This window comes from Camponotus vicinus, unplaced genomic scaffold (assembly GCF_025532165.1).
Source record: "Camponotus vicinus isolate PSW18456_S1 unplaced genomic scaffold, iyCamVici1.0 SCAF_9, whole genome shotgun sequence".
Lineage (NCBI taxonomy): Eukaryota > Metazoa > Arthropoda > Insecta > Hymenoptera > Formicidae > Camponotus > Camponotus vicinus.
In genome coordinates this window covers 18,730,250-18,744,815 of record NW_028141981.1, presented here as the reverse complement: position 1 = coordinate 18,744,815, position 14,566 = coordinate 18,730,250, and the positions used below count along the sequence as shown (strand labels likewise).

Genomic DNA, 14,566 nt, shown 5'->3' with positions numbered 1-14,566 from the left:
CAAAAAGTTACTCTATATACGAGGAGTGGTTTCTTAGAATCGTTCTTGGACCGCAGCTGAAAATTTCTACATTCATCTATTTACCTCCCCTCTTCCATATGTGCATAAAGTTTCATGAAAATAAAAATTTTCTAGTTTCCTTGTTAGTAAATGTAGATAAAAATTTTTGAATTTTACAGGACTTTGTTTTCTCCAAGGACGAATCGATTATAATAGTATAAGACGAGAAATAGACCCTTTCCCGTGATATAGCGATTTCATGTGGGGAACCGGCAGCAGCTTTCATCGCGACGGAAACAGGGCGTACGGTTGCTCCTTTGATTAATGCTTTCTCGGGGATGAAGCGAGGGGATATACAGGGAAGATGGTGGTGTGCTGAGAGCTACGACTAATCCTCTCTCTCGACGTGCGCGTATATACGGAACTCGTATGGCAGACCTAAGAACCCGAATGTGGACACGAGCGAGAACTCATTTCCGGATGCGCCAATATATATATCTCTCTCTTGCTCTCTTCGTCTTTGTTGCTTCCCTGAATTACACACGACTGAAACACGACATCGCGCCCGCGTTCTCGACCAGGCTACTCGGTATCCATCAACGCGCGTCGACGACAGTAGCGGATTTCTTAATAAACATATGTTTGAAACTCCGTGATTTCGAGGATTCTCCGAACAGGACAAATGAATTATTAGGAAAATAAGTATAAGATCATAAATTAATAATCGCGGAAATAGGTATTAAATCTTAAAGGTTACATATTGGTCATTTTGATCTCATCGATATTTTAGCAATAGAATATCCCAGTCCTTCACCAATTAAAAAAAATGTTTCAAATTTATTTTTTAATTTTTGCCGTACACGATTATTTTCTATAGATATTAAGGAAACGTAAATTTTTATGAACTTTTCAAGCACTTTTTGAAATAGCTAAAACTGCGATAAAACATTGTGACTCATATATAATCAGAAATATAGGAAAAAAATATGTAATCTACAAGGATTGAAAAATATATTTTTGTATAAAAATATTTTATTTTAGTTTCTAGCTTTTAGTGATAAAAATATTTTATTTCAACTTCCAGATTTCCGTGATATAATATCGACAAATAATATATATATATTCCATATTATGATAACTATAAACGAAATATAAGTAGAATTCTTTATATTAATTCCGGCAGTTTAATTGAAATGCTAAAGACATCACAAAATTGTTTATCATTTATCGTGACTTCAATACGATTGCGAGAAAATGCGGTTGATGAACAGGTCCGCTCGATTCCTCAACTTCAAACAAACTTCCCTCTTGGCACTCTTGGGACCAAAGAGATTGCCCGTGTAAACGACGCGTTGTTAGTGCGTCGAGAAAGAAAGAACGATAATACGAGAGCGTGGTTGGATAGAGGGAAAATGTTGGGGCTCCCGCGGTTTCTTGATTTCTACCGGTTTGATAGCGACAATTGGCCGCGACAACTACACAAGTCCAAGTAAAAAACAATTTTAACAAAACAATTTTTGTTGACTCGAGATCATTAGAACGCGGCGAATGACCAAGAAATGATTGAGAAATTCATTTCCCGAAAATTAAAAAGGCAAACGGACGAACAAAATAAATCGCGCGCGTTTTTCGAATTATGCAAATAATTATTTATTAATTCGATGTTATAAGAATATTGCAATGTACTCCGCATAAAGTAATTTATTATTTAGTATCTATATTTTTTATAGATAATTTAGTTTCTTTTCTCCTGCATCCGCATGTACAAGATGAGTCATGCAATTCGAATTTGCAAAAAAAGTAACGTCATAAAAAGTTAGGCATCATTAAACCGTTCAACTTTTTTTTTCTCCACCACTTTTTCCTATCATCAAACGTGAAAGAGATATAACTCGTCTGACTTGCATGACTCATCCTGTATAATAGATGGCCGCCACATTTTTCAACGATTTTATAACGTACACTAAATAGGTGATTAACTCAAATCTAATTGCGCGAAAAAGAGGGAGAGTAATATAATATTGATAAACAAAAAATATTTTTGCCTATAAAATAATTATTAATTTTGATAAGAAAAAAAGAATATGACATTTTTCTTAGCTCCAATTTTTATGATGTAGCTTTTTTAGGATTTAGAGAAATATTCAAGTGATAAGTGATAACCTAGAGTAGAATACAAATGGAAAACAAAAACGCTCAAGTGAATATTTTCCATCCACATTAGAATCGAAACATTTAATATATAAATGTCTTGAAAAAAGCACAATTTCAAAACTTATTTTAATTATAATATTCCATTTGTATGTTTTCAATATATTAACTATAATAATAAAAAGAAGGATCTCATATTGTATTCTACTAAATTTTTCCGCTAAATTTTACTAATTTTACTAAATTAAGTATTTTGTTAATAGAGTTGAATATATATTATTTCTCAAAACTTACAGCTAATAAAAATATGGTGTCATATTCTTTTTTCTCGTTTCATTGCTAGTGAAAATTAACCAAAAAATTTGATAAAAAAATAAAATTTTTTATTATTTTATATCAGTTGATGAATTTACGTCCTAATCGTTGCGAAAGATGCACCGAGGGAAGAAAACCGACAGGGCAAAATGAAGAGAGAGTAAGCGAGGCGCTTGCACAGGTAAGCGAACAGCTGAGAAAAATAATCCAATTTAGTCTGTGCGCGACCCGGCTAACTGTTCGCCTGTTTTCACGCTTTTTAATTATACGCCCCCTTCTCTTGCCCCTTCTTCCGCGTCCCGTCCTCTCGTGAAGAGATCGCGCGCTTTGTCCTCGCGATTCCGGACAAAGAGACGCGGAATTTCACTTCAGGTAGACATTAAACAAAATAGACGACCGTGTCCGACTTGGCGCGGAAGGTTACAATTTCTGAATCAGGTAGGAGAGATCGGAGGTCAGATCCTTTTTTTCGCCTTTGCGGCGAACGAGGGTAATCCAATTTCAACGGAAACTTGGGTAACGCACGATTGCATTTGGGACGCTCGCTCTCGCCGACAAGAAGCCGATAGATGGATAGGCACGCGAGACTATCCGGAAGATATACTTTCCATCCACATTTTCCCTTTTCCTCCCTCCTTTTTTTCACGATGAATTCGATGGTTAAGTGGAAGTTAGCATCCGATGCTCCTATCCCTTTTTGCGCGGCTCCAACTCTAAACTCGGCCCTTTTATTACTCTTGCGTTTACTTTCCGCCGATATAACGCGCGCGCTCACTCGTGCCCCTTTACTCTCCCTCGCTTCGCTCGCCGAGAGTGTCGGCCGTTTTATCGGCTTTCGACGTCGCTGCAATTAGCATTTTAATTCTCGGCTAACGCGCCGTCCGTCATGATGCGCTACTCTTCCTACGCTGACAATGAATCTCTCCCCGGAGTTAAGTGTGCATTGACCAACCGACAATATTCAATGCAACAATACGTATCTATTATCGATGCATAAATTCCCTTTACCTAAACTTCTGATGTCTCAAAGAAAAAGAATACTTTGGTAAAACTATAGATACGAAATGTCTCCTCTCCCCTCTCTCGACAATTTATAATATAATTTTATATGTCTATCTAAATAAAAATCTGGTTCTTAATTTAGAATTTGTTACCATGTTATAAAACAATTCATATAGTTATACTATATAGTTCACTTTAGATCATATATGACACAAATGGCAAAATTGAAGATAAAGGTATATTTATACGCCGCACATGTGTCCTATACGTATATGTGTGTATTTAATTTTATTTCAAATACTTGACACGTAAAATTATAAATAAGATATACCATCTCGAATTTGATCGTCGATTATTGTTGAAAGTAATTATAATCAACCTAGACATCTGTCAGAGAGTAATATCGTTATAAGCATCTACTTTGTACATTTGGAGCTCGATCGAATCGTCGATCGATCCGAACGCGGGGATAGGACCCGAGTACCGGTACGAATAATGGTATACTCACGTGTCCTAGCTTCTCCTCCTTCCGCCTCTTGGGGTCGCCCTCGAGGTCGGGTGTGCGGCTGCGAAATTTCTCGGGTGGCGAGACCGAGCGATGACCGAGTCTCTCGTCCGGCAAAGCGATCGGCTTACGATCCTCGGGCGTCTCCGCGGCCGCGCGATGCTGCTGCAGATCGGCAGGCTTCAGCAGCGCCTGCGCCTGTGCCTGGACCGCAGCTGCGGCCGCGGGATGCGGCGGCGGCGCCAAGTGCGGCGGCACACCCGCGGCTGCGGCCGCCGCGGCCGCACCTGCGAAGCCCAGCAGACCGCCCGGCGGAAGACCGCCGACCACCGCGCCATGGGGCAGTTGCTGCGCATGGATCTGTTGCTGCGATGATCAAAAGGACGTTGATAAGAGCGATGTAATATGGAAAAAAAAATTTTTTTCTAAATATTTAACATCTTTATATTTTAATCTTTATATTGTCAATTAATTTTTTATTAGTTTTGATTTTTAGAGAATAGATTTGTGAATTAACCATCACTGTTTTAAACGCAGATCGCGTTCCAATTTGCTATATAATTATGTAATTACTATTTTTAATTTATATAGGTAAATATTAGCCAAAAATATAAGTAAAAATTAAACTTGAATAAATTGTCTTTATTATACATGAATTGAAAAACACAGTTTGCAATTTTAAATAATAATAAAAAATGTATACTTGAATCACTATTTTAAAATAATAAAAAACTAGTGTTTATATTTTATTTTAATTTTTTTTTCAAAAATAATTTTAATGGATTAATGAGATTTTTGCGATTAAAATGATATCACGATATAATAATCGGATAATTTTCGACTAGATGCACAATAAAGATTTTTATGTATCTAACTGAAAATTATCCTAGTCATATCATGTAAGCCATAAAAATTTCATTAATTTATTAAAATTATCTTTGAAATAATATAAATTAAAAATGTAAAAACTTTAGTTTTTATCATATGACAAAAAAATATGAAGAAAAATATATTTAAAAAAATAATGATGAAAAAGGGCAAGTTTGTCTTTTTCAACGTTTGTTTTCTGTTAGAAAAAACGATTTTTTAACACATCTATTGACAATAGAGATTCCATTCTTTTTTTTCCTACGTCATATATATTTTTTACAAAATTCTCTGATTAAATTTATGTTTATCTCTATTAGCATAGAATGCCGGATAATCGGCGTTATTAAAATTCTGACTTGTCGCATCAAACTAATAACGTTTAAAAAATTGCGGACTACCGACAAGCTGATTAAACAAAGAAAAAAATCACACTCTTTCATTGTCACAGACATACAATTGTTAAATAGGTTTTTCTAGAATCTAACATTAATAAAGATGTAAAGATATTCTTTTTCTTATCAATAGCGCGTATTTGCTTATTAAACTTTCGTCGACAAAATGCATTATGAAAATTTTCAAATAATAAGTTCCAAATTGTTATTTGGAGAATAATAAAATATTATTAATATAGAGATTTGTTACATTATATATCAAACATGATGTAAAATACTCACCAAAAGCTGCTGGAGGCCTTGCTGTTGCTGCTGCTGCAAAAATTAGAGAGAAATTCGCAAATAACACAATTATTCGATTATAAAAATAAGTTTGAATCAAAAGCTCGCGCAAACTACCCATTTATAAAGCAATCTTTCGAGATACGCTTTTACGATCTCGCTCGTTAAAATCGATGACGTTGAAGTTTAATGGCAAAAACTTGGCGGCTACTTACCCCGATAATGGCGTTCAGTTCGGACATGGTGACTTGCTTCGCCCTCTCCACAGCGTTGGCCACCTGCTGCTGATGCTGCAATGCCATGCTATCATTATCGCGTCGTCGTCACACTCGATTGTGAGATCGCACGGCACGCGTGCCAGACAGAAAGTCAAAAACTCACCTCTTGCGCCAGAAACGGAAGCAGTTGCGCGATTATCGCGTTCAGCCTCTTTGCGATTTCTGTCTGCAAACACATGACGGATAAGCGGATAAACGTTAATCCTGTCTTCTCTGCCGATAGCTAATTATTCGAGCAAAATTTGTTTTATAGATTCATTTTGAGAATAACGTGTAAGTAAAAATAATTGCAATTTTTAGATAAAGGTAAAACGTTATATATTTTTCTAAAATGTAATATTTTTCTTTCAAAGGGAATATATAACATCTAAACAACAGATGTGACACGAATTTCTTTTTATACACATTCGGTGTAAATGTGTGTGCATTTTTTTTACAGATTCAATTAGTTAGCTCCATTTTTCAAGATTACGGAACAAGACGTGTCAATTCCAGAATGACCGACCATTTGTAAAATTATTGGGCGCAAGTAAATCCGAAAATTTACTCGAGAAACTTAATATCGCACGCGTAGGTAGGGGTTTAATATCGCATATTTAAGCTTTAAATAATTCGGGGATTAATTGAAAAATGGAGGGCGGTTGCGATACACAGGGCTGAAGAGCGATCATTGTGTGTATGTACATAACGCGCGGGACACGCGTATCGCGATGTTCAGGCTTACATCGTAGTGTAATCACATGTCGCAGGACGACGACTGCTCGACAAACATACATACGCGAGCTCGACTCAACCCACTCTTGTATAACGGGACGACTACTCATTAATGCGCGCCGATCGAATCGATTGGTGATTAAGCTCGCACGATCGCCACGTGACGTTGAAATAATCGTAAAGCATAAGAGATATATCGTCCACTCGACTATATATAATCAATCCAAGTAAAAATATCCTCCCTTTTTTTAATAAAAAATGTTGTAATCGAGAAATCTCTCTCACGCAGCGTGGTTATATTTAATCGATCCAATTATTTGACGCATTTCCCTGACGACAACGGACGGTGGGAAATTAGCGAGGGTAAGATAGCGCATATAATTATTTAGCATTGGTATTTTGCCGATATCGCCCCGCGCGCGATATTTTCACGTCAAGCGAATCGGGCGCGTAGATCTAAAAGTTGAGAGACCGAAAAAAAATGTCATCGTTCCCACGGGGAACAGAAAGATGGAAAACTGCCGCGTCCACGTCAGTTCGATTTCGCCCTGTTCGACAGTAGGTGGCAAAGGGGGCGACGAGTGGGAGGGAGTCGGGACGGATAGGTGAGTGGGTGTAGAAGAAGGGCGGGCGACGAAAAAAGGTTCGACGAAAAAATGGAGAGAGGATGCGATGGTGTCGGGGGTTGCGGGAGATGGTTGGAGGCGGCGGCGGCGGCGGCGGCGGCGGTCGGGAGACGAGGAGAATTTGCAGGACGCGGGCGACGCGGAGCGAGTGTTGTCCGGCACGAAAAAATGGTTATTCCTTCTCGAATGTGTCCGATGCACATGCACGTTTTCCCGCAAAACGGATGGCCGGGGTGCGGGGGTGCGGGGGTGCGGGAGTGCGGAAACGGCGGGCGGGCGGGAGAACGAAGCGAGTCGACGAGGGGGGCAGAGGACGAGGAGGGGTATAGAGATGACCGAACGAGAGGCGGAGAAGGAGGAAGCGGTGGATGTGGAGGTAGAGGAGGAGGAGGTAACATTGAGATTAGCAACGGGTAAAAAATCGATGTCATCGCCCCCAGCCCTCGCGCTCTCTGTGCTCTCGTCCGACTCAACCCTCTGCTACCTCCACAGGGCAAAATAAAAGAACTCGAATACACGACCCCTAGGAGGGTATATGCGCGCGCGGCATAGGTGTCCGTGCGAGCAAGCGCAAGCGAGTGTGTACACCCGCGCTTTCTCGCTCGCTCGTACGCTCCGACACGTGTGTACGGACGAGAGAGCGCTGGAAAAGCGACCCCCGACCGCCGAAAGAGAGCACGTGAGAGACGGAGCGAGAGGGCTGGCGTATCGAGAGAGAAAGAGAGTGGGAGAATGATAAAAAAAAAGAAGAGAGAAAAAGGGAGAAAGAGTGCGAGAGAGGACCAGAGAGGGCCGGAGAGAAAGAGGGTAGAAGACAGAACGCCCGGATAGATAGACATATATATGCATGAAGGCAGGAAGAACTGGAAAGGCAGGGTGAGTTATATGCAATTGGTCAGCCTGCACATTTTTTATCGGGCGCCGGGCGTACCCGCGATGGGAAATGGTAGTTACTCTCGTATCGACGAACAACGCCAGCAACAACGCCGTGGCAATATTCTTTCAAAGAGAATACGCGCTTTTTCGATAGAATGCCGTCGTTGACTCGAAATTTTAGCTTGGCGGATTCCTCCACGTTAGGGATAATGCAATTCTCTCTCTCCCCCTCTCCCCTCCCCCCCCTCTCTCTCGCGTAGCGATTTTTCAATCTCGATTTTCTCTTCTAGGATACAACAAACATTTAATCGTTCATTCGAGAAGAAAAAAAATTTTTGTTTTATATATTATGACAAATCGAAAAATTAAAAAAATAGATGGGATAAATCTATTGTTGTAAAGTTTATTAATAAGTATTTTTAATTATTTTTCATTCCATAAAAATAATTATTATGTTTATACGTGTTCCCATTATATTTCTAAAAATGTATAACTTATAAAATATAACTAGTAACAACCGTCTACAAATATTTTTTCTACTCGATACGTACGAGAATCTACTTTTCCTTTACAAAAGCAAAAATGCCTCACGTAGAGTTAATGTCTTTACTCTATTATAGCATTTTTTTTATCATTTTTCCTGGCAACTATGGACAAAACGTATAAAAAAACCTATAAGAATGAAATAGAGCAAATAGGCATTTCTAAAAGCAATAGGAACAATTAAAGCACTACAAATGGATATTTTTTTTTAGAAGAAATAGAGAAAGATGCAATTCTAAATATTCAATCAATATTTTTATCGAGTCAAACTACGATTTGTATTCCGTCGAATAATTAAAAAAAAATTATTTTTGTCGATTGTAGTTATTTTTAAGGCATTTTTGCCAAAAAGGAAGAAAACACCCTTTTTCAGTATTTGCAAAAAGTTGATCTCGCAATTGGAATATTTCAATTAATGAAAAATTAGTGCAATTATTAGTTATTAGTAATATTAGTATCTTTATAAATTTTAATTGTCAATAAAATCTGATCAACGTAAGTATATTTTATATTGATTTAAGCAAATATGAAACGTATTATACCATTTATTCTATATTAAAGATTGACACGAATAAAACAAAATGAAAGTTGCTCTTCTCTTTTCTAATTTACTCCAATCTCATTCTTTTATCAAACGCTTTATCCGGCATAATAATGAGACATCGCAATTAATGTTTTATCTTACTTTCCTTTTCAGATATTAGTTTCTTCATTCTAATTTCTTTGGCCTCCAAAGACTTATATAATAATCCGATTTCGCGATCGCGTAATGCATCCGCGACATATTGCCGTGGATCGCGGCTTAATCGAGCGGGACAACGAGCAGGCAGCAGTCGCGCCGAAGGACGACCCTTTCAATTAAGCGATAAGCGCTATCGAACAGATACGCCGGCGGCCGAATGTACGTACGATTCGATGGATAAATAGGACGAAAACGTAACGGCGGGACGCGATGTGTTTTTAGCTCCCCTCGCCTCTATCCCGATTCGCCCATAGTTTATCCCGCTCTTTCTCTTCCGCGCTTTTCTTTTGCGTAATCGCGGACGTTTTTTGCAAGCCGTCCATTTTTCTCCACCGCTGCAAATCTCATTTCCCGTGAAGATCGCATCATGGAATCCAACGGACTCGAGAATCCAATAGAGCGATTGATAAAAAGGTTTTATTACCGATATTATTGAACGATATCCTCGCATTAACCAGAGGATTAAAGGCGATAAAATTTTGACGAGCCTTTCTAACTTTCGAGTGATCGAGAAAACTATCCGAGATTCTTCTTCGTAAGAAATATCCATATATCTATAAAACAATGTTGATATAGAAATGTCGATGGTTTTTCAGAATTCCATTTCTTCTACGCGTATAACGTCAAGAGTTGAAAATCCCAGCGAGTAATCGTCTATATCGTGCAATTAAATCGAACAAGCGAGCCAATGTTCGCGAACGAGGGTGACCGAGGGAGAAAATTCAAGACTCCTGTTGAGGGTGAGAGACGCGGATGGAGTGAGAGAAGTAATCGTACCTACAAGAACTGGGACATTGCCAACAAATTCGAGTTAGTCGAGTAGAGAGTGGTAAAGTGGTGGCTGCGGTAGGATGGGTGAGAGGCAAATGTCGACTTCGAGCTGCGGCAGGAGATACGAGGGTCGCGCAGATGCGAGGGATGGCCGAGCGTTCTGGCGAGGAGCGCGGGGAGGGGTCGCAAGAACACAACGGCGGGATGCGATGAGAAATCAACGGGAGAGAAAGAGAGAACGAGAAAAACGAGGGCAGAGAGCTGCACGAGAGGAGCGAGGGAGAGTGAAAAGGGTGAAAACGAAAGGGGTGGCGAAACAGGAGAAAGAGACGAGACAGAGATACAGAAGGTTCTAACCTCGTAGGGGAAGATTGTTTTCATTCGAGGGTTCAAATTGAAAAGGAGCGAGAAAACCGCGACTCGAAAGCCTGCTAAGTGGCGGGGATCGACTAAAGAGAGCTTGATTTATTTATTCTTTTTTTGCCGAGGGAGGTTTCGAGACCGACGCGATTCGCGGCATCCTGAATGAAAATAATAAATATATAGTATTTTCGGGATGCGCCTATTATTAGCTGAATGAAAGGGATGAAGATATCAGCGAGCAATAAAACGTAATCTTGTAATTACATGTAAAACAATTAGACGCCAATTATATTCTACTCACGACAAAATTCTTTGAACGATTTAAAGTTAAATTTTTCTTAACCAATGTTTACTGAAACATATGCAGGTCATAATCGCGTAATTATGAAATTATAAAGTAATAAACTTTACGTTAAATAAAAAATTTTCTAATTGTAATTTTATAAAATTTCTATTTGTAATTTAAATTAATAACTTTATGCGAGAGATTCTCTATTTGTAATTTAAATTAATAGCCTTATGAGATTCTCTTTATTTAACAAATAAAGATATACAGCATTATTTTTATCACGCGGTAAATTTCCTTCAGAAATTTATCAAATTAAGTTGTAAAAAAAAGCATGTATCATACTATCTAATTTTGTACATCGTATCATTGTCTTAATGCGCCTGGAAGATGGCAATTAATGTAAATAAGCTGGCAAAGAGCGCGATTATTATCACGGTTAATTAGAGGGTCGCGAAGAATCGATAACTTTTCATTTCTCTTCCAATTAACATCAAAGAAGCGAATCTGCGCGTTACCTTACCTCTGCTACAATTTATGAAGTCGCAATGTTCTTGACTCTCAGACTTTCCGACAAATAATTTTGTTTTTACTTTTAACAATATATTCAACAATTATTATTAGCCTATAAGTTACGAATACAAAGTGAATTTCGCAGAATTTCTATCGTAATCTCGTTGAAACGAAAGAAATCTATAAATTATATTTATTTAAAAATATATTGAAAAATATATTTAAAAATATATTTCCAGATTTCTTAATAAATACACACACACATATACTATTATATACTATTTACAGATTTAGAAAAAATTTGCGTTATTTTAAAAGAAATTTATTTTTATTTATACGACGTATATTAATTTTTGAAATAATTAAGATTTAATCAAGCATAACACGTTTAAGTTAATTTAAATTTAAGGTGTGAGACGCGTGGATATTGCCAATTTCCGTTACTAATCAAGAAAGTACAATAACCTCGTTCTAATTTTAAAAGACGTCCTTTTAAGTTGGCGTCGCGAAATCCGCGACGCCGATTAAAATAGCGCCGTTTTTTGAGGGACGCCCTGATTTCTCGTGCATTATTCGCCGGAAACAATTCCGCGGTGATCTCGGTGCCGTGCTACGCCCTATAACTACCCGAGAGAGGGTAGTTCTCTTCCCTTCCCCTTCTCCGCGTCTCGGCCCATTAAGCGCCGCCTCGGGGTACGAGGGTGAGAAATGATCGGCCGCTAATGCTAATGAATATCAGCTCGTTGTACCGGGACGGCAAGGAGGGTTGTTTGCAGTTTGGGAGCCCCACTTTTGAACATGGCCACCGCGTGGTCGCTTTTAAGAAAATTGCTGACAGAGGGGGACCGCCCCGCTGCTGTTTCCCCTGATTAGCCGAAATTACACGATTTCCCGGCCTACGCGAGTTCGCCATCCATATGCCTCATTTGCGACCACTTCCGGAGACGATTCACCGACATACTCCCCGGGCTCAATTAACGGCGGATTACTCGAATCCTTAACGCTGTTGAATACGATCTTGATTAACTCCTGCAGAGCTAGTTAAATATTACGCGTTCCATCTTACGATCTAACAAAGTATATTTTTGAGAAATACAATACACATTCTCCCTAAACGACTTCCCAATGATATCCAAGAATCCTCTTGCAAAAAAATTGTAACTAAAATATTCTAACTTAATATTAATTTCAAACTTATAATTTGTAATTAAACATTATCTGGTTTAATCTATGTTTTATTAACAAACGATAATACTGAACCATCTTGTACGTTTAATCGATTAGAAAAAAATTAATTCTTATTAAAAAAAATGACATCAGCGTGATAGACTTACCTGCTTGTGCATTTCAACGTTGAGGCCGTATGACATTTCGTAGTACTGTAACAAAAAAAAAACATAATTTTTAGTTTACATGATATTCTCTGATATTTTTTTATTAATCTAGTATAGCAATTATAAATAATTCTAATTATAGATTATTTTAATTTTGTAATCATATTCATCGGTATCTCCTCCTTTTTATATTCTCGTTAAAGAAAAAAACGTAATTTTTTTCTTTTAACACTGAAAGTATCTTCGAGAAATCGCATTTTTTGCCAAACTTAAAATAGCTCGCGCACCAAAGTGCGAAATTCCCGAGACGTATCGAATCGCGCGGAGAACGATCGATGGATCGGTCGGCGCGATCTTCTCGCACTGTCGGCATTCTCGTGGGCGAAATTCTGCGGATGAGAGGGGGAGCGAGAAGGGTTCGATCCAGCGAGTACATTACGTCTCGATAAACTGCATCCGAGCGTACGATGCAACCCGATGGATACGCTTGCGCGATCGTAAATTGGTTAGCGGCTGTCGCTTAGCGTCCGCCTTTAGTCTCTCGTTCGGAGACAAATGGCCTCGGGGTAGGCAGTTTGCCGTGAAAAAGAAAGAGAGAGAGAGAGAGGGAGGCAATACACATGTCAGGTCAGGCCCGAGAGATACTCGGCTCGGAGATCGATAGCATCGGCCACGGAAATATACCGACTTAATAATGCAGTCGATAACTACGCCCAGGTGAACTTGGCGCGAAGCCTTCCTGCCTTCCTTCCTTCCTTCCTTCTTGGAAAACCTTGTCTACGCCTGTGCATGTCAGTTTAGCTTGACGATCGTATCGCGCAAGAAACAAACGGTGACTCGATAATTCGTTTCCTCGAAGGGCTCTCATCACCCACGAAAAAGCACGCGTGATCAGCACTGCCACGCTATAAGTAACGAGCAATTTTATCCAAGTGCACATTGTCAGACAATAGATTTTGGGTTTTTATTGTATTTCATTTCTAAGTCTAGAAGAAAAAATAATATATACACTATATATAGATTATACTATAACTGTAAATTTGAAAATTATATAATAAATTTGTTATATTTACAACATAATTGAACGTCAGAATATGTATATCTACTTTGCCCAAATACTTCGTTTCTACGAAATTTTAATTGCAATATAAATATGTTATAAATACTGCAGTTTATTTTAAAATTTTGTATTTGCAATACACACACATATCGATTATTTTAAAATAGCAATTGTGACAATCAAGTTATGATTAACCAAATTTTCTTAAATTAATTTAAGTAAGATCACAGACACAGTAATTTTGTCATCATTTATTTGTCGGCAATATCTTTGCACGCGCTGTAAAGTTTGATTTAAATGGCCGAAGGAAAGATATCGGCGTAAGTCAGTAATCAAATAACGAGAAAACTCTCGACGACGGCAGAAGTTCCATGGATATCGATCTCATCTACCCACCTCTCATTTTCTATTTTCACGTGCCTCGGAACCCAATAATAGGAGTTGTACGGATAATTTCGTCCCCTCCGATTACTCGATATGGATCTTTTAGTAGCGAGCCTTTGATAGGATGATTGGACGACCTCGTTCGTCGCTCTCTCGACATTTTCCCTCGTTTCGCCTCTCTTTTCCGTTTTCCCCTCTTTCTTTCCCTATCTCCTTCTCTTTCGACTCTTCTTTCTGGTTACACCGTACTTCGATTCGGTGCTGTTCTCTCACCTCTCTTCCCATTTCCATTTTCCTTTTTCGTTCGCATTCGCTCTCTTGACTCGCCTTGCGGAAATTTACACGTCGCGCCCACGGATAATTAACGGATAATTAATAAGCCGGTGTGAATCACGCCGAGTGCGAACCGGTGCATCCGTGAATCGTACCGCGAAATTTTCTCCATTGGCTTTCTGTATCATTTTCCTTTTTTTTAAAGAAGAAACTACAAATTTCTCTCTCGGAAATAAAATTAAATAATAAGTAATATATATTAGCGCAATGATATACTTGAAAACTT

General features: G+C 38.6%; 1 protein-coding gene across 1 annotated transcript in view; it reads right to left on the bottom strand.

Annotated features, from left to right (window-relative positions):
• Gro (TLE family member transcriptional corepressor groucho) overlaps positions 1–14,566 on the bottom strand; it is a 70,399-nt gene that overhangs the window by 24,943 nt on the left and 30,890 nt on the right. Inside the window, 6 exon segments of the mRNA XM_083109355.1 lie at positions 3,977–4,339; positions 5,518–5,550; positions 5,733–5,813; positions 5,815–5,820; positions 5,899–5,961; positions 12,564–12,608. Coding sequence (XP_082965481.1) covers positions 3,977–4,339; positions 5,518–5,550; positions 5,733–5,813; positions 5,815–5,820; positions 5,899–5,961; positions 12,564–12,608 — 591 coding nt within the window.